This window comes from Pelodiscus sinensis, chromosome 23 (assembly GCF_052426305.1).
Source record: "Pelodiscus sinensis isolate ZL-2025 chromosome 23, ASM5242630v1, whole genome shotgun sequence".
Taxonomy (NCBI): Eukaryota; Metazoa; Chordata; order Testudines; family Trionychidae; genus Pelodiscus; species Pelodiscus sinensis.
Window position 1 is genome coordinate 11,825,483 of NC_143074.1, and position 19,645 is coordinate 11,845,127.

At 48.9% G+C, this 19,645-nt stretch overlaps 1 protein-coding gene across 1 annotated transcript in view; it reads left to right on the top strand.

Annotated features, from left to right (window-relative positions):
- GLE1 (GLE1 RNA export mediator) overlaps positions 1 to 19,645 on the top strand; it is a 44,186-nt gene that overhangs the window by 16,204 nt on the left and 8,337 nt on the right. The window contains exons 6-10 of the mRNA XM_006119031.4: positions 1,139 to 1,393; positions 2,521 to 2,749; positions 4,244 to 4,362; positions 9,982 to 10,051; positions 10,878 to 11,020. Of these exons, the coding sequence (XP_006119093.3) occupies positions 1,139 to 1,393; positions 2,521 to 2,749; positions 4,244 to 4,362; positions 9,982 to 10,051; positions 10,878 to 11,020 (816 nt within the window). The remainder of the gene's footprint in view (positions 1 to 1,138; positions 1,394 to 2,520; positions 2,750 to 4,243; positions 4,363 to 9,981; positions 10,052 to 10,877; positions 11,021 to 19,645) is intronic.

Below are 19,645 nucleotides of genomic sequence, written 5' to 3' on the forward strand. Positions count from 1 at the left end.
AGATGTGGCCTCACCAGTGCTGAATAAAGGGGAATAATCATTTCTGAATAATCACTTCTCTAGATCTGCTGACAATGCTCTTCCTAATGCACCCTAATATGCCATTAGCCTCCTTGGCTACAAGGACATACTGTTGACTCATATCCACCTTCTCATCCACTGTAATTCCCAGGTCCTTTTTTATGCCAAACTGCTGCTTAGTTACTCTCCCCAGCGACGAGGGCACTTCCCCTTTGAAATGCACAACAGCCCCCAGGGAAGCGGAAGCACCCGCGTGGAGCCTGGAGTCAGTGAGGCTTCCTGCTGGCCCTGGGCTGCACGCCGCGTGCCAACTTTGAAATGTACAAGAATCTCATTTCAAAGCGGAAGTGCCCTCATGGAACCTGGGGTCACGGGGAACTCCACCGCTGGCCCTGGGTTCCACGCGGCATTTCCCGGAACCTAGGGTCAGCTGGGTTAACCACCTCAAAGAACTCTAGTACTTTAGTAAGACATGATTTCCCTTCACAGAAACCATGTTGGCTTTTCTACAGCAAATTATGTTCATTTACGTGTCTGACAATTTTATACTTTACTATAATTTCAACTAATTAGCCCGCTACTGATGTTACTTACCGGTCTGTAATTGCTAGGATCACCTCTTAAAATATTGGCATCACATTAGCTATCTTCCAGTCATTAGGTACAGAAGCCGATTTAAAGGATCGGTTACAAACCACAGTTAATAGTTCTGCAATTTCACATTAAAGTTCTTTCAGAACTCTTGAGTGAATGCCATCTGGTCCCAGTGACTTGTTACTGTTAAGTTTACCAATTTGTTCCACAAGTTTTTTCTTCTTCATATCAGGATTAAACCCAGAACTTTTAAGTTTGTGTGCGGACTAAGGATATTAAGGACTAGTTGACTATCCAATTCTCCCCTCCCCCCCCTTGTTGCCTCTATCAGATAGAGGCAGCAATGGGGGGGGGGAGGAGAGCGAGGAAGAGAGGGTACTTCAAAGCGGCAGCACCACACAGCTGATCCCGGGCTCAGTGCAGCGCTGCCCCTTTGAAACGCCGCCTCGGCTGAGTAGGTAGTGTTGTGAGTAAAGCTTTATTTGTGTGGCTTATATTTAAACTGTCATTCCCTCCTCTCCAGATTTTAAACCTGAAACTTCGTGAAGCAGAACAGCAGAGGCAGCGTCAGGAAGAGTTGGAGCGTCTGCGCAAGGAAGAAGGCCAGGAAAGGTTGCGACGCCTCTATTCTATACAGGAGGAAGTGCTGCAGCTTAATCAGCAGATTGACCCCAACTACAGACATAAAGACTTGCCAAGGATAGATCTCTCCGCGTTCAGTAACCGTGGCAACCAGATCTGCGGGCTAGTGTCGGGACTTATTCGCACTACTAGTGAGGTAATGAGGTTCTAGATTTCCTTTTAAGTTAATCTCTCGTTCCTTGGAAGGAGACACTAGTTGAAAGGCACTTTTTATGTTGCCACAGAAGACTTATAAATGCAGTTCTTGTGCAGTGGTTAATCTGAAGGAAAGAGAATCTTCCTCCGAGCACTTTAGAGGCTTCCTTGAAAAAGGCTTATATAAACTTAGGGGGTTTTTACTGGAGAAGAGCTCCTTAACATTAAACATACTGTAAAATGTTTATGTTGGATGTGTCTTTTCTGAGACCGTGCTAGAACTGGAATGGATAGTCAAATCGCTGTTTGAGATTAAATGATGCAGTGTTTAGTAGGTTTCAGCATTCATAAGCTTTCCTATAGCATCTAGGTTTTCTCACAAAACTATTCTTCTCTATATGAAAGGTGGAAGACAGAGGAAACCAACAATATACTTCTAAAATTTGCAATGGGCTGGGCTGGTTCTCAATTCCAGTCTTTCATAAATGTCTTGTAACTTCAGCTTTAGCTGGCATTTGAAAGAGCCCTCTTCCCAGTGGGGATAAAGGGAAACTGATAATCAGGCTACAGGGACTTGATTCTCTAGCATGATCCCTTTTTGTTGTGCTATCCAACCCTGTTAATGGAACTAATGTATTGAGAGTCTTGTCTGATCCCTTTACTAGATTGTCTGTTGGGTTTGTAAAGGTGGCTATTGTACCTTAGTTAAACTAAGTAAACTGGTGCCACTTATTTAGCTGCATTGTGGTGGATCCTTTTCTGTTTCTAGAACATGACTGTGTAAGTAGAAGTCTTCAGTAATTGGTGTACACTGAGGTAGGAGACAGAAATTCTGCCTTGTCTGTTGTGTACTAGGAAGTGACTAAAGGCCATGAGCTTGCGTCTCTTGACTAATGCTGTGACTTAATCACTGGTTCTGGAGGAAGCAGTCTGGGCTTTCCAGTAAAATGGTATTGACATTGCATGTTTGGAATAGTAGATAGTATGTGCTTTAGAGTCACAGCTTCTGCACAAAGTGTCTAGGTACAGTTCAGGGGTAGCAGAGACAGCCTGCGTGCCCCACAATTAGTCTCTTTTTAGGGAGAACAAGCATTAATTTTAACTTGCCTTTTCCTTGTTTTGTGGTAGAGAGGTTTCCCTATGCAGGTAGATGTAGCCAACACTGAGCGAGCACTGCAGGAAATGCGAGGATTAATAGCTAGTATGCAGCAAGAAATTGCCACAGCTGTGGAAGAGAAGAGGAAGCGGGATGAAGAAGAGGAGAGAGAGAGGCAGCAGCAGTTACAGAAACAAGAGCAGTTGAAAGCCCAGACTCCCGTTCCTGTACAACATCCTACGGGAAGAGAGAAAAAGGAAGGTAGGTCCAGCTCCTGTGAGACCTGCCTTACTTCACTGAACTCCACTGGTCTACCAAACTTAACACAGGTTCAGAAACACATAATCTGTGGTAGTTGATTAGCTCTGCTTGGCCTGGAGCTTATCAAGGTATGGGATTGCTGGTAGAAAGCTTCGTTGACACTGAAGTTGATGTTTCGTAAACTGGTTATGTTAATTGAAGCAAAAGCAGTCATTCTTGAACAATACACATCATGCTGGGCAGGAGGGCATAGTCCATTAATAAAATAGGGTAGAATCTGGTGGGACAGTGTGTGCTAGGTTACAGATTACTAAAAGGGGCAGTTTCTAATTCCTCACCTCTGCTATCAGATGCATACAGAAATGTCTCCAGAATGGCTTACTATTTGGCTGTAATTGAAGTTCAAAAAATCAAGGCACAGGAGCCATCAAAGGGTGGACTTTTTTTAGATTTTGAAGCCTTAGGTGGAGTGGGCAAGAGGCAGCCAGGGGGCTAGATCAAGGCAGCCAGTGGGTCAGATCTGGCCCGCCAAGCCACCAGGTCTGGCCCACAGCTGTCTCGCTAGGACCATTTAAGCACAGCACAGCAGCAGCCACTTTAAATGTGGTTGCTCTATTCTAGAAGTGAGGCTTTGTGCTTTGTCCTGCCCTTCAGTAAAATCTCTCAGCTCCCATTGGCCCTTTACTGACCAGTAGCAGCTGAGATATTTTGCTGGTAGCAGGGGCAGCCAATGAAGCCTCCTCCCTCCTTCTCCCTGCCTGTAGCATAGCCATATGAAGCAGCTTGTGACTTCAGCCTTCAGGTTCCTGCAGGGCTGCTGACTGGGAGCTGCCTAGGTAAGCGTCTCCCAGCCAGAGCCTGCTTCTAGCACCCCCACCCTCTCTCCCTGCCCCAGGCCACCACCCAAAATCTCTGTATTCCTTTCCCCCAGGTCACAACTCCCTCCCAGACCCTTCTTCCAGGCCAGAATCCTCTCTGGCACCCATACTCCCTCCCTGACTCTGCACCCTGTTCCCCTGCCCCAAGTCATCACCCAAACCCTCTGCACCCCCTTCACCCAGGTCACAACTCCTTCCCAGACCCTGCACCTCTTCCTAGAGCCCCTCCCTCAGGCCAAAATCCTCTCATGCACCCATATTCCCTCCTGGACTCTGGACCCCAAACCGCTGCCCCAGATCACAACCCCCTCCTTCACCTAGACTCCCTCATGTACCCCAAGCTCCCTTCTGCATCCGAACTCTGTCCCAGATCCCAAATCCCTTCAATAGAAATGTGGCCCATGACCACTTGCCAAAATCTTGGTGTGCCCTCCCACTATTAAAAATTATTGCCCACCCCCTTAGCCTTAAATATAACTGCCTTTCTAAATTTGTTTGTGAAGAACAATAACTGCTCAAAACTTCTGGGTCTTGATAATTTTTGTAGGACGTTAGGATTTCTGATATCTTTGTTATGGTAATAGTTTTATTTTATGTGACTGCTTTTCTTGTCTAGTATTAGGACTTCAGGTTAAGGCAGCAGAGAGCACTATGCAGTGGTACCAGCAATTGCAGGATGCTTCTGACCAGTGTGTTGCTTCATTTAGTGGACTGACTGACTGCAAAGACAATCAGGTATGGTTGTGATATGAATCCTGATGATCAATATTGTTAGAAAAACTCCCTCTCTCCCTTTTCTTTCTACTTCTCCACTTGTATAATCAACAAACAGTCCTGTGGCACCTTAGGGTATGTCTACACTACAGCACTAATTTGAACTAACTTAATTCGAATTAGTTAATTTGAACTAAGCTAATTCGAACTAGTACATCTAGATCTAAAAACTAGTTCGAATTAGCATTTTGCTAATTCGAACTAGCATGTCCACATTGAGTGGACCCTGAACCGAAGTTAAGGCTGGCCGGAAGCAGTGCTGGCAGGGCATCAGGTTAGGACTTAGTGTGGAGCTGCTGTCTCAGGCTAACCTAGGGCTATGCTTAAAGGGACCCAATCCCCACCATGGACAGACAGTTCTCAGGGTTCCTCGCTCGCTTGTCTACCTCGATGAGGGACAGCAAAGCAGTCCTGACTTGGAGTGCCCTGAGTGCCCACACTCGGCACATCACAGCACTCGGCCATCAGCCCGGCTGCACTTGCCGCAGGCTGCCATCTGGGGGGCGTCAATCGGGGGCTGCAGGAGAGCTTCCACCCCGAGGAGCCTGCAGAGCCACCCCAGTCCTCCCCATCGGGGGCTCGTACCCCATTCCTCCCTCCCTTCCACTTACCCCTCCCTAACCCCGTTCCTGATGTAAAAAATAAAGGACACGTGTGTTCAAAAATAGAAACTCTCTTATTTAACAAAAAGGGGGGGGTGATTAACCTCTGGGGAGACTGGGAAAAGGAGGTGGGAGAGGGGAAGAGAGAGGGTGGGACAAGGGAGGGGGAAACCTGAGGAGGGAGCTGGAAGGGGGAAGCCAGGAGAAGAAGGAGGAGGGGAAGTATAAAACTATGGTACACCCACATCTTCAGAACTGTGTACAGATGTGATCTCCTCCCCCCAGAAAAGATATTTTGGCTTTGGAAAGGGTTCCGAAAAGGGCAACTAAAATGATCAGGGGTTTGGAGCAGGTCCCATATGAAGAGAGGCTAAAGAGACTGGGACTTTTCAGTTTAGAAAAGAGGAGACTGAGGGGGGATATGATAGAGGTCTATAAAATCGTGAGTGGTGTGGAGAGGGTGCATAAAGAAAAGTTCTTCATTAGTTCCCATAATAGAAGGACTAGAGGACACCAAATGAAATGAATGGGTAGCAGGCTTCAAACTAATAAAAGAAAGTTCTTCTTCACAAAGCAAATAGTCAACCTGTGGAACTCCTTGCCACAGGAGGCTGTGAAGGCTGGAACTATAACAGAGTTTAAAGAGAAATTAGATAAAGTCATGGAGGTTGGGTCCATGGAGTGGTATTAGCCAGGGGGTAGAAATGGTGTCCCTGGCCTCTGTTTGTGGAAGGTTGGAGATGGATGGCATGAGACAAATGGCTTGGTCATTGTCCATCCCCTCCAGGGTACCTAGTGTTGGCCACTGTCGGCAGACAGGCTACTGGGCTAGATGGAACTTTGGTCTGACCCAGTATGGCCATTCTTATGTTCTAAGCTCAGGATCAGGGGTCTCAGTGGACCACCTTGATTTTCATGCAGACCTGCTCCTGGGTTTGCATGTGGCGTTTGGTGGCCAGGCTAGCAGCTATCCTGCCCTAGATGGCCACTTTCCTGTGCCTAGTGCGTAGGTCGTGGATGTTGGAGGCCTCCCCCCAAACCTGGATGAGGTCCACGATCTCCACACTAGACCAGGTGGGCGCCCACCTCTTGCGGCCCCGGGCAGGCTCCTGGGAGCTGCCAGCCTGGTCCTGGGAAGAGGCGGAGGGCTGGGTGGCAGCGGGTGGCTGGCTGGTGCCGTGCCAGGTGCAGGGTCTGCTGGCTGGGTGCTGGCAGGCTTGCACCTGGCACGGGCACCGTAGCCAGGCCGTGCCCCTTTAAGGGCTCCGGGGCCGGGAGGGGGGCAGAAGAGTTTCCCTAGCTTGTCCCAGAGTGGCCACCAGGGCAAGCTGGGAAGAGCTAGCCTCCCACTAGTTCGAATTAAGTGGCTACACAGCCCTTAATTCAAACTAGGCATTAGTCCTCGTAGAACGAGGTTTACCTAGTTCGAATTAAGCGCTCCACTAGTTCGAATTAAGGTCGAACTAGCGGTTTGCATGTGTAGCGCCTATGAAAGTTAATTCGAACTCACGGCTGTTAGTTCGAATTAACTTTGTAGTGTAGACATACCCTTAGAGACTAATAAATGTATTAGATCATGAGATTTTGAGAGTAAAATCCACTTCGTCAATGAGTTGAAGTGGAAAATACAGAATCCAGGGTATATAACAGAGCAAAAGAAGTTACTTATCAATTGTAGATCAGTGTTAATTAAGCTAATTGTCAGGGTAAATGTGTCATTCACAGCATTTGATGTGGCAATGCGAATATCAAAAATGGGGAAATGGCCTTTTATAGTGTGTTAACCAGTTAAGATCTTTATTTAAGCCTAAGTTGATAGTGTTTGTTTAACAAATCCCATGGATTCAATGAAGTGTTTAGGTTTTAATGAAGTTGAAACCTTGAGATGGGAAAATGTTAAGCAGCAGTTACTGTGCTTTCATAGTAATTTTTTTAAAATACTGCAGAAAAAGTTTCTGGCTGCATTATAGGCTTGAGCACATGCCCAATTTCTAATTAAAAAATGCTATAGCAGAGCAAAGCCTAGACCAGTGGTCATCGACCGGTAGATCTTGGAGCCTCTGACAGGTGATCGTGAATGGTTTGGCCAGGAAGCTATCAAGCGCTGGCACTTCCATTGCCCCTCCACCCACTATCAGGCTGCTCTTGCCCTCTGCTTTGGAGTGGCCTCCCTGGGAGTCGCCTGCTTGCTGTTAAGGGTGTGGGAGGGTGAGGACACTGATGTTAGAGTGTCCCTATCTCCACACAGAGAGAAGGGGATGGAGGGAGCTTGGCAATGCAAATCTGTCACTCACACACACATTGCGTCTCTCATTCTCACAAACTCTCACTATCCTTCACTCTCATCTCCTAACCCAACACATACTGGGTGGGCATGTTTCTGCAGCCCCTGAGAGGCAGAGCAGGGGGTTTCCACATGCTGTTCTTGTCTGCAGACACCACTCCTGCGGTTCCCATTGATCAAGAATGGGGAACTGTGGCCAGTAGAGGCTGTGGGCTCAGTACTTGTAGATGAGGGGCAGCACATGATGCCACCGAGCCATTGCTGTACATGCCAGCTGCTTTCAGGAGTGGTGCAGGGCCTGGGAAGGAGTAAGCCTGCCTTAACTCCATTGCTCCACCACCCAGAAGCCATCTCAGTTTAACAGTGCCTAGCCAGAGCCTGCTTCCTGAACCTCTGTCCCAGCCATGAACCACTTCCTGCACCCAATCTCCTGCCCCAGATGTGCATCCCCTGCACCCAAAATCCTTCCCAGAACTTGCACCCTGAAATGCCTCCTGAACCCCAATCTCCCATCTTGGGCTTAGCCCAGTGCCCTTCCTACACTCCAAACTCCTTGGCCCAAGACAAGAGCCTGCACCTGTACCCCAGCCTGGTGAAAGTGAGTGAGGATGGGGGATGAAAGGGGATGGAGTGAGCAGGGTGAGGCCATGGAGAAGGGTAGAGCAGGGACAGGGCCTCAAAGAAGGGGTGGGAGGGAAGTGGGGTAAGAATATTTGGGTTTGAGGTAGATCTTACTTTGCACTTAAGTTGAAAAAGTGATCTTGAGGTTAAAAAGGTTGGAGACAACTGGTCTAGATGCTGTTGATTTGATGCTGCCCACTCAATGGAATCATAGAATCCTAGGACTGGAAGAGACCTCAGGAAGTCATCGAGTCCGGCCCACTGTCCAAAGCAGGACCAACCCCAACTACATTATCCCCACCAGGTCTTTGTCAAGCTGAGACTTAAACCTTTAGGGACAGAGATTCCACCACTTCGCTAGGTAAACCATTCCAGTACTTTACCACCCTTCTAGTGAAATAGTTTTTCCCAATATCCAACCTAGATCTCCCCCACTATAACTTGAGACCATTGCTCCTCGTTCTGCCATCTGTCACTAGTGAGAACAGCCTCTGTCCATCATTTTTGGAACCTCCCTTCAGGAAGTAGAAGGCTGCTATCAAATTCCCCCTCACACTTTTCTTCTGCAGACTAAATAAGCCCAAATCCCTCAGCCGCTCCTCATAGGTCAAGTGCTCCAGCCCCCTAACCATCTTGGTTGCCTTCCACTGGACCCTCTCCAATGCATCCATATACTTTTTGTAGTGGGGGCCCCAGAATTGGATGCAGTACTCCTGTGGAAGAAAACATTGTCCTCACTCTGAGTTTGTAAGCAACAAGTAGCCAGAGGTAGTTTTATTACAAGCTGCAGCAAGGGAAAAACTGGTTTGGACAGGGGGACCCCCCCCCCCGGCAGATCTTCGAATACAAGCAATTATGAAGCAGTTTATATACTGTCTATTAGATATAATAACAATTAGTCTCCTTCCCATTACAAACACCAATGGCTAACAGTTATTTAGTTCCATCCAGATGCTCCTTATCTCAAGGTCCCTGCCAGAGTCAGCATTCTATCCTTATCTCTGTTTGGAGGCGAGAGGCAAAGGCAGCGTCTAATTACAGATCTCGCATTGTCAGGCCACAGACTTAGCCTGACTCTTGCTCTCTTGTTAACAAGACCGAGATGGCTGCACACAAATTCCCTTATTCCCTTTTCCTGCCTCCACCCTCCAGATATGGTCTCACCAGTGCTGAATGAAGGGGAATAATAACTTCTCTAGATCTGCTGGCAATGATCCTCCTAATGCACCCTAATATGCCATTAGCCTTCTTGGCTACAAGGGCACACTGTTGAATCATATCCACTGTAATCCCCAGGTCCTTTTCTGCTGAACTGCTACTTAGCCAGTTGATCCCCAGCCTATAACAATGCTTGGGATTCTTCCGTCCCAAGTGCAGGATTCTGCACTTGTCCTTGTTGAGCCTCAGATTTCTTTTGGCCCAATCCTCTAATTTGTCTGTCACTCTGGATCCTATCCCTGTCCTTCAATGTGTCTACCTCTTCCCCAATGCATAATATACACTTGTTTTCTATCTTTGAAAAATCAGATACTTCATTTGCAAGCTTTTCAAGATAATAATAATATAATAATGGAGATTGCCTATCCTAGAACTGGAAGGGACCTTGAAAGGTCATAGAGTCCAGTCCCCTGCCTTCACAGCAGGACCAAGTACCACCCCTGACAAATTTTTGCCCCAAATCCTTAAATGGCCTCCGCAAGGATTGAACTGACATCCTTGGGTTTAGCAGGCCAATGCTCAAACCACTGAGCTATCCCCCCTCCAAATGACTGGCAGCCTGGGAAATGTGATCAAGTCCTAATTACATACCATCCTTTCATCTTCAAGGAGGCTCCATTAGTCATTAAATCCTTTTTGTGCAGGAGACTGGCACGTTGCTGACTTAAAAGGCAAGGATCTGTATGCCTCCTTTGTGTCTGAGTGCTCTTAACTTCCATTAAAATCAATGGGAGTTAATGCTGAATGCAGCCTTGTAGAATTGGACCACTCATGAGCAGTGTCTTCCCTGTGGTAATCTGCCTCTTTAGGCTTGATCAGGAAATGATTTTAACAGCTTATTACAATCTTCTGCAGGTGAAGAATATCAGAATGGATCTCCAGAAAGCAGCCAGCATTCCTGTGAGCCAGATTTCTACGATAGCAGGTCAGGAAAATGCTGAAAAAAATCCCACCTGAGATGCTGTTATCTGAGGCACACTGAGGCTGCCTTCTATCTCTGCATTGCTATTCCATTGGGGTACGTCTAGACTATGTGGCTCCGTCGACGGAGCCATGTAGATTTGTTTGTTCGGCAAAGGGAAATGAAGCCGCGATTTAAATAATCGCGGCTTCATTTAAATTTAAATGGCTGCCCCGCTCTGCCGATCAGCTGTTTGTCGGCAGATCGGGGCAGACTGGACGCTCCCCTGTCGACATGAAAGCCCTTTATCGACCTCCCCGGTAAACCTCATCCTACGAGGCATAACGGGGAGGTCGATAAAGGGCTTTCAGGTTGGCGCGGGAGCGTCCAGACTAGTGCGCTTAGCCGACAAACAGCTGATCAGCTGTTTGTCGGCTCAGCGCAGCAGCCATTTAAATTTAAATGAAGCCGCGATTATTTAAATCGCGGCTTCATTTCCCTCTGCCGATCAGCTTAATCTACATGGCTCCATCGATGGAGCCATGTAGTTTAGACACACCCTTGGAGAGCTAGTATGTGTAGAGACCATATCTTTGCTGTCTGAACTTTTATTTGAGGTTGGGAGAGTATTTTCCCCTGGTGGGAGGGGTCGTCTTTCTGTTTAGCACAATTCAGTTCTAGTGATTAGCGTTAGAAATATTAACAGTGACCTGGGCTTGAGGATTTTTACCCTCTCCCTTCAGAATCTGGTGCTAGTTTTACTGCTGCTCATGTGGTTTGTTTGAGGCTTGCTTGTTGGCAACTTTCTAATCTTTTGTGTGTCCATGCACTCTTGATGATATATTCACAGGCTCTCAGCTGAGAGAGATATTTGACAAAATCAATAACCTGCTCTCTGGAAAGTCTGTTCAGTGTGGAGGGCGAACTGTGTCGGTGACTCATCATCCACAGGGTCTGGATTTTGTTTATTACAAACTGGCGGAGAAATTTGTGGTGAGGACACCTTGTCTTATGGGGGTGGTGAGGGTAAGCAAAACTTCTGGAGATTCTTTGGGATGCTGACCTGTCTGTCTCAACTATTGAAAACAAAACTCCTAGGAACTTATGACCTGGTAGGCTATGTTCACTCTGATTAGAAAGAAGGGGGATATATTTTTTGGCCTAAGGAAAAGAGAAGTCTTGCTTTTTTTCTTCATGCACTTGATCATATCTTATGGAAAGAGGTAAGGCCCTTTTGGACCCTCAACTTACTCTACACTTGTTTTTTTTTTTATTTTTTTTTTTAAGAGAGAGCGTGTGCAATATCAGTGGAATTTAGTGTGTTGTTTAGCATATTATATAGCACAACCCTATCTATATGCCCAAAATACACTATAAGAAACCCTTGCAATTCACAGAATCACTATTTGGATTTCGGGTATTCACAGGTCTCTCCTATCCTCCCCATTGCACCCCATCCGCAGGCATAGGGGTGAGGAATGTTACCCAGTGACAACAGTGGTCAGCCCCTTTCCCTCTGCACTCACCGTGGCGGCTGGGAGCTACCACCACCAGTATTAGCAGTTCTTTTTCAGGTGATGTCCCCATGGGTGCTCCACTTTGGTGATGGGTGATCCCCGGAGCTGCAGTTCGGAGCTTTTCGTAGCAGTTGACAGTTGAGCTGCACACGTGCAGTAGGTGCCTCGCGCTGCTGACAGTTGGCGCCTCATGCAGCAGCCTGACCCCTACCCCGCTTCAGTTCCTCTTCAGCCACTCTTGGTTGTGGATGGAGCTCTGATCTCTCACCTCAGGCGTTGTCTCTTCACACATACTTGCTATTTAATTGCTCTTCCTTCTGGGCTATTGCCCTTAATTGATCAATTGATACAGCTCCAAAAAAACAAACAAACAAACATGCTGTTTCAGCTGATGGACCACCTCACTCCCTCAGCCAGGTTTTCTCTGTCTGTCTCTGTCTCTCTACCTCAAAAAGAGGGAAAAGAAGGCACCCGAGCCTTAACGACAACAGACCATGCCCAGCCCCTCAGGGCTTTAAAAAGTGTGTACAATGTAAGGAACCAATGCCAGCATCAGATGGGCATGATTCCTGCATATGATGTTTGGAGGAGGCACATACTTCTCCCAAAAATGTGACCATTGCAGGAGCCTCACGGCCAGGGCCAGGAAGGACCATGAAATGCAGCTCTGCATGATCATGTTTGAAAGGACACTGCAACCCTCAGAGCAGCCTGAACTAGCTGTGAGGCATGGAGACCTGAAGCACAGGTCTGTGTCACCATTGTCCCACAAACATTGCAGGGCAACAGTCTCGCCTGCCAGATTGCTGCCTACAAAGCTGTCCCCCAGGTTGACCACCGGGGATGTATGGCATGCACCAGAGAAGTTGGCTGCAAAATCTTTACTAGGCACCGCAGCAGCCACAACCCCCACCAACTCGGGGTTGGCATGCTCAGCAGTGGCACCGGAAGGACCGTGCTGGCAGACCACAGCACTGCAGAAATCAGCGCCGCAGCATTCGCTGCCAAGAACTACAGAACCGCCTTCCAAATGGCTCTGCAAATCCTCAACACTGCCTCTTGAGCCATCTACAGGGAAGCCCTCCCCATTGGAGGCTTTAACACAGTTGCAGCAGGATAAAAACCCTGTGCAAATGCAGGATAATACTATATTAACACCTGAAGATTACAACACTCAGCTGAGCTCTCCCCCTCCCCCCACACTCCCAAATGGGGCTCCCCTGTTTTCAACTGACTCAGTAGGTCCATACCTATGTGACATTGGGCCTCCACTGACACAGAGGAACATTGCAGCTGCTGAATACGATCAAGGCAGTGTTTTTTCTTCACAACATTCATCTCCAACATTCATGGTAATGTCAAAACTGATTAAATGAAAGACTTCACTATCCTCATTGGTACCCAGAATGGCAACATCTCCCTCTCTACTACCCCCTCCCTGGTGGACATCGTGGGACTATTGGGAGCCCCACAAACGCCATCCTAGGAGCACATCTGTCTCGCCTAGGAGGCTCCCTCCAGCCTCTCCAATCCATACCCTTCCGGCTTTGGTAGACTCGGAGGAGGATGAAGAGGGTCAAATCCCTGACTGTGATAGTGTCACACAAGAACGGCAGACATTCGAGGACAATTCATCCTTACCCTTCGATGAGACTGCGACACCAGAAGCATCCAACTCTATAGATGACCTAAAACAGTTCCAAGAACTTTTTAAAAGAGTAGCCATTAGCCAGGAGGTTCAACTCCAGAAAGTAAGAGAAAAACAACATCGCCTCTTACAGAACGTTTTCCTGTCCTCTCAAGGAAAGATCACTCTCCCTATTGATGATACAATAATGGAGGTATCTGATGACATTTGGTGGACACCCTCCTCAGTACATCCCACCTGCAGAAAAGCAGATATAAAGTATTTTGTCCTTCCCAAAGACCTGGATTTTCTTTTTTCCCCACCCCCGACGAAACTCACCGGTGGTGAGTGCAGCGAATCAACACTCGCAAGGCCCCTCAGCTCAGATCTGCAAACAATAACAAGGAGTACAAGAAGCTAGACATCTTTGGCAGGAAGACCTATTAATCAGCCACGCTGCAACTTAGAATAGCAAACTGCTCTGCACTGTTGGCTAACCATGATTTTGATAATTATTCTAAGCTGGCTGAACTCATGGAACACCTGCCCAACTCCAGAAGGCCAATTCTCATGGCAATCGTTCATGAGGGACACACTATCACCCACACTGCTCTACTAGCAACCATAGATGTTGCTAACATGGCGGCCAGAGCGGTGGCCACAGCTGTGGTGAGGAGGAGAGCCTCCTCCTGGTTATATGGAGCCGGGGTGCCTAAAGACTTACAGATGAAAGTGGAAGATCTCTCTTTCAATAAACAGAAGCTATTCGCAGCAAACACAGATGAGATCCTGCATAGCAGTAAGGACTCTCGCACCATGCATCGCACTCTTGGCATGTACACACCACCATGCCGCAGAAAGAGATGCACTCCTTATAATAGAATAGGGACCGCTATTACAGCCCCCTGCAGAAGCCATATGACTATAGCTGATCCAGGCAGCGATCCCAGAAGAAGCGCCCACCTCAAGCATACTCCTCCGGATCGCAGACCACCAAACAGCAAATTTGAGAAATTAGTCTTGAATTGCTGGGCCACATGGCAGCTATTATGTATGTTGTCCAGTATGCGTGCAATGCAGCACTGGCTAACTTCGGGAAGTGAGTCATCATTCCGGCACGTGTACTAGACTCCCTCAAACGGTGGACTGCACACCACAACCTCCTTGTGGGAGTTCCTTCCTGCAGCCTGAACTATCAGTATAAGTTACCACAGATGCCTCACTAATAGGATGGGGAGCACACATTCGACAACACAAAGTGCAGGGGAGATGGTCACCGCACGAAACTGTTACATATCAATCTCCTCGAACTTTGAGCGGTCAGGAACACTTCAGATGCTTTGCTCCCAACATTGTGAACCTCACTGTATGGATCTTAACGGACAACACAACAACCATGTTCCACATCAGTGTTTCTCAATTTTATTTGGCAATGGACCCTTTTCAGAATTTCAAGGAACCTCCAAGCTTTGTCAAGCCAAAAAAAGGGGAACCCACCAATGCATGAAAATCACATTCCTTCCCCAAGACCCCACCCCTTTGAAGCCCCATCCTCTCTGTTCCCCTCCTCTCCATCACTTGCTATCCCCAGCCCTTATACACTCTCACTGGGTTGAGACAGGAGTTGTGGGCTCTGGGGTGGGAATGAGGGATTTGGGTATGGGAAGGGGTGAGAAGTGCAAGCTCTGGGAGGGAATTTGGATGCAGGAGAAGGGAATGTTGGCTCGGGGAGGGGGCTCTAGGCTGTGGAGTGTTGGGCTCAGGTGGAAGGTTGGGGTGCTGAGCAAGTCACAGATTTGTGGATGTGAGGGTGCAGGAGTTTGGGTTGGATATGTGAGGGGCTCAGAGCAAGGAGACTGAGTATAATGGGCTCCGGACACAGATTTGTGATGTGTGGATTGTGCAGGAGTGTTGTGGCAGAAGACCGGGGATGTAGGAATTTGGGGATGTAAGAAGTTCAGGACAGGGGGTTCCAGTGTATGATAGGCTCAGATTTGGGGCCAGGTGGAGCAGGAGTGTTATGGGGATTTGGCCCCAATTGGGGGCATGTTGGCCAAGCTTAATTTTTAAATAAAATATTATGTCAAATTCAAACGGTTTTAGCATTGTCTTTATTTATGAGAGGGGCGGGGAACCTGTTTTGAGTCAAGGGTCACTGACCCATAGAAAAAAGTCAGTTGGGGCCACACAAGTGAGATGCCAAAAAAAACAACCCCTCCAAAACTCCCAAGCCTCACTAATGTGGTCCCAATTGTGCTGATGGGTGCTGGAGCCAGGGAGAGGGTGCTGCTGGGTGGCAGGATGCTGGCACAGGTGGCGGGGTGCTGGGTCAGGGACAAGGTCCTGCTGGGCACTGGGGTGGGTGGCAGGGTGCTGCTGGGTACTGGGAACAGTGCTGGTGTGCACAGGGTACTCGTGGGGGGTCTAGGAAGAGGACAGGGGCATCTGGGACCAGTACCTAGCAATCCTGCAACACCTCTGGGTTCCAGGAAGTGTGCGACTGCACTTCCCCTCCCCAAACAGCTGGCGTGCACGCTGCCTGAACAGCAGCGGCTGTTGCACTCCAGCAACTTACTTCCACAATACCATCCTGTGGAAGTGGGGCGGGGGGAAGGTGTCCCAGGGCAGAGCTCACTGCCTGAACAGTCAGAGCTGCGCAGACCCGGGTCTCCTGACCTCCCTGCCACCGCGCAGAAAGGCCGCAGAACTAAGTTACTGGGTGCCACAGCCCCAGCTGTTCAGGCAGCATGCACCGGCTCCTGCTATGGGTCACATGGGGTCACCCCTGTCTGGCACCCCACTAGTGTGTCACCTCTGTCTGGCACCCCTTCTGCATCGCCAGGGAGGAAGGGGAAACAAGTGTGCTGCTTCTTTAAGATGCTGGCTAGCTGGCGCTCTCTCTTTCAGAGGAGCCGGGGGAGTGTTGTGGAACCCCTACTTTCGCTTCACAAAGCACCAGTTGGGAAATACTGTTCTACATAAACAGGCAGGGCGGCGCTCATTTTCAATTCCTCTGCATGGAAGCTATTCGCCTCTGGAATTGGTGCATCCAGCATGGTGGTGTCCTCGAGGCATCTTACCTACCTGGAGTCAACAACCTTATGGCAGACATTGTCGCAGTTTTACCACAGACCACGAGTGGGAACTACACCCAATTGCTATGGAGTCTATCTTCTGCAGATGGGGCTACCTAGCAATAGACCTTTGTCGCGGGGTGCACAGCCCGGGCCCCCAAGTGGGGGCAGGTTGATCAGCTTCCACACCCCGTGAGTTACCGCACTCCCTGTCCGGGGTAACTATGGCCCAGTGGCTGAGTCTCTGACGTCCCCAGTCTAAGGTACATATGGCCTACTGGCCGGGTTTATTGCTCGCACGAATTGCTCCCCTCTCTGCGGGGTGGCAGGGGTGGGGTAACGGAGCCAGGCCCTCTCCTCCCACCGGGCCCTAGCCCAGAGTCCAATCAGTGGTAGGTGGTTCCCATCACTGGCTCAGCAAAGAGCTGCCCCCGAAGCATGCCGAGCTCTCTGGGAGGCTTCTTGTTCCCTGCCCTGGGCTACTTCCTATCCCTGTCTGCTGGCCTCCGTTATCCCCACCTGGCTCAGCGAAAGCTGCAGCATCAGCAGCTGTGACAGGTATGGCATCTGCAGCGGGCGTGGCAGCTGGTGCAGTGGCGGAGACCTGCGGTGGGCACAGTGGCTGCAGCAGAAGTGGCAGCGGCTCAGGCTGGTGCAGCGGTTGTGGTTCTGGTTGTTGCTGGGGCTTCAGCTCTGGTGGCCCAGCCAAGGTAGTTGCTCCTCTGCTACTGCAGGAGCTCCTTCCCCTTCAGTGACCAGCCCCAACTGAGCCGCTCTTGCGGCCTTTATACTGCCTCTGAAGTTAGAGCATGCCCAGCAGGGCTGCGGGGGAGGGGCCTTTTCAGCCCAGCAAGCCTAGTTAACCCTTCCCTGGCCAGTGCGGGGTTGGTGCACCCCGTCACAACTTTTTTGCAACCAAGGACAATTCCAAGTGTTGCTAGTTTTGTTCTCGAGCAGAGCTGGGTGAGAGAGCCATGGCGATGCCTTCCTAATTGTCTGGAACAAACCTCTATGCTATGCATTTCCCCTAGTCCTACTAATCTCCAAGATCCTGTGGAAAATTCGATCAGATACAGCTCGAGTCATCTTAATACCCCATCATGGTCCAGACAGATTTGGTTCCCATACCTTCAGGACATGTCAGTTGACAGGCTTGATCTCCCATTACCAGCTCAACGTGACCTTCTGTCTCAAAACGGGAGCAAACTACTTCACCTCCAACCCCACACTCTACACAAGGAGTGGCCAACCTGCGGCTCATGAGCCGCGTGCGGCTCTTCACCCCTGAAAGTGTGGCTCGCGAAGCCTCTCCCGTGGCTCGCAAAGCCACCCCATGTGCCCCTACAAATGGCCCCCGGCTCCCTGTGCTCACCGGGTGTAGGGGAGCTGTCTGGCACGGCAAAATGGCCTTGGCAAGATGGCTGATGTGGCCAAAAAGCCAACCCGTGGTTTTTAAAGGGGCAGCATCTTTTTTGAGGGGGGGGACTCAACAATTCTTTGCATTTTTGTTCTTGGTGGCCATCACCTCTGCGAGGAGGGTTAGTGAGATAGGGGCTCTCATGATGGGCCCGCCATATACTATATTCACTAAAGACAAAGTTACCCTAAGCCTGCACCCATAGTTTGTGCTTTAGTCAGCACCTCCTTCCATATTAAGAGCCCATAGTCCTGCTTATGTTCTACCCAAAGCCTCACACATCCCACAGAGATGCTACCCTGCACAACTTAAATGTTCGGTAATGTAAGGATCTGTATATTATAATGGACTCCATTTTGTTATGCTAGACTCCATCTTGTTTCAAACAACTCCATCTTGGATTGTGCCCTGCACCAAAAGCCAGTTTCATTCGGTTTTTCCCGCCAAGCTGATTTCACCTCAGAGGTGCACTATGCTGCACATGGCATGGGACATTTTGCACATGGCACAGAGACAGTGCACTCAGCCCCCTTGCTGCTTTTCCCACCTAAGGAACTTTAAAAGGACTGTCAGTCTGAGAGGTGGGGCTTGGCTCCTTCTGAACAACCTTGCTGCTTGATCTTTCGGCCCTTGCCTGCTGCTTCTTGCCTGTCCTGCTGTCACTCCGTGACGAAGGCTTGAGTGAGGCCTACCATCTGGCTGCAAGATAGAAGCTGCCTAAGGGAGAGGAATTTCGGAGCTGCTGTGGGTGCCTCCCTTCTCAGTCTCCACCAAAGGGTGTGGGGATTTGTGTTTAGGGGACATCCAGCAGAGCTCCTAGGTTCCTTTGCCCGCTCTGGAATCCTGGCCTGGTCCCTGTGGTGAAAGCCCTCTGTAAGCCAGACCTGAATCCATGATTGACCTGAGCCTGAATAACATCTCCGTGGGATCACCTAGTGTTCCTCCCAGACAACAGATTCCCTGCTGAATGGTAGAAGGTCCTAGGCTGCTTGCATCTTTCCCTCCGTCTGCTAAGGGTTATCTTCCATCGAAGCCAGACAGACACCTGTAAAGCATTTTAACTTACCTTGTTGTGTTTGGGGATTCCTTTTCTATCTTCTCTCTTCTCGTTTGAGGGTGTGGAGTTAGTTTACTGTTTACTGGTTGTACTGGGGTCATTGGTTTGTGTTGTCATATGTTGTGTACTGTTTTAATTCTTTAATAGATTGGTTAAATTTATATCTGAGTTGTGTTTTTATTGGGTCCATAAGAAATCCACTGGTGATAGGTACAATTGTCAGGGGGACCTGTGCTTCTGGTGTCAGGAACAAAATCAAAATTGAGATCAGATACTAGTTCAAATTCTATCAATTTCATTGTCGTTACTGAGTTCCTGGGTAAAAATGGGCTCTAGCTTTTTACATTGACAGAACGCAACAGTTCCACAAATCTCCACTTTTCTTGTTCTTTGCAAACCACTCCAAGGGCACTCCGATTTCAACGCAGTGCATTTCCAAGTTGATAGTAACCTGTATGCTACATCGTTACTTTCTCCGGAATAAACACTTCCTAGCTCCATCTAGAGCACCCGCCACATGTGCCGCTGCAACATCTACCGCTTTCCGAACAGTGTCCTCCTCAAGAACATATACCAGATGGTCACATGGTCATCTGATCATTCCTTTGGTAGACATTATGCTATCGTGCCTCAAATAGCAATTGATACAGCAGAGGCTACAGCGGTGCTATCTTCTGACGCTAAGCAGTAACTCCGAGACCCACCATCCTCACAGAATACTGCTCTGTAGTTACCAACAGTGGAGCACCCATGGGGACATCATCTGAAGAAGAAAAGGAAGTTACTAATCTTGTGCAGTAACAACTGTTCTTTGAGGTGTGTCCCCCCCCCCTCCATGGATGCTCCATGACCCTTCCTTCCTCCCCTTTACTTGGAGTTTTCAGTAACTCGGGCATAGACGAGGAACTGAAGGGGGGGAGGTTGGG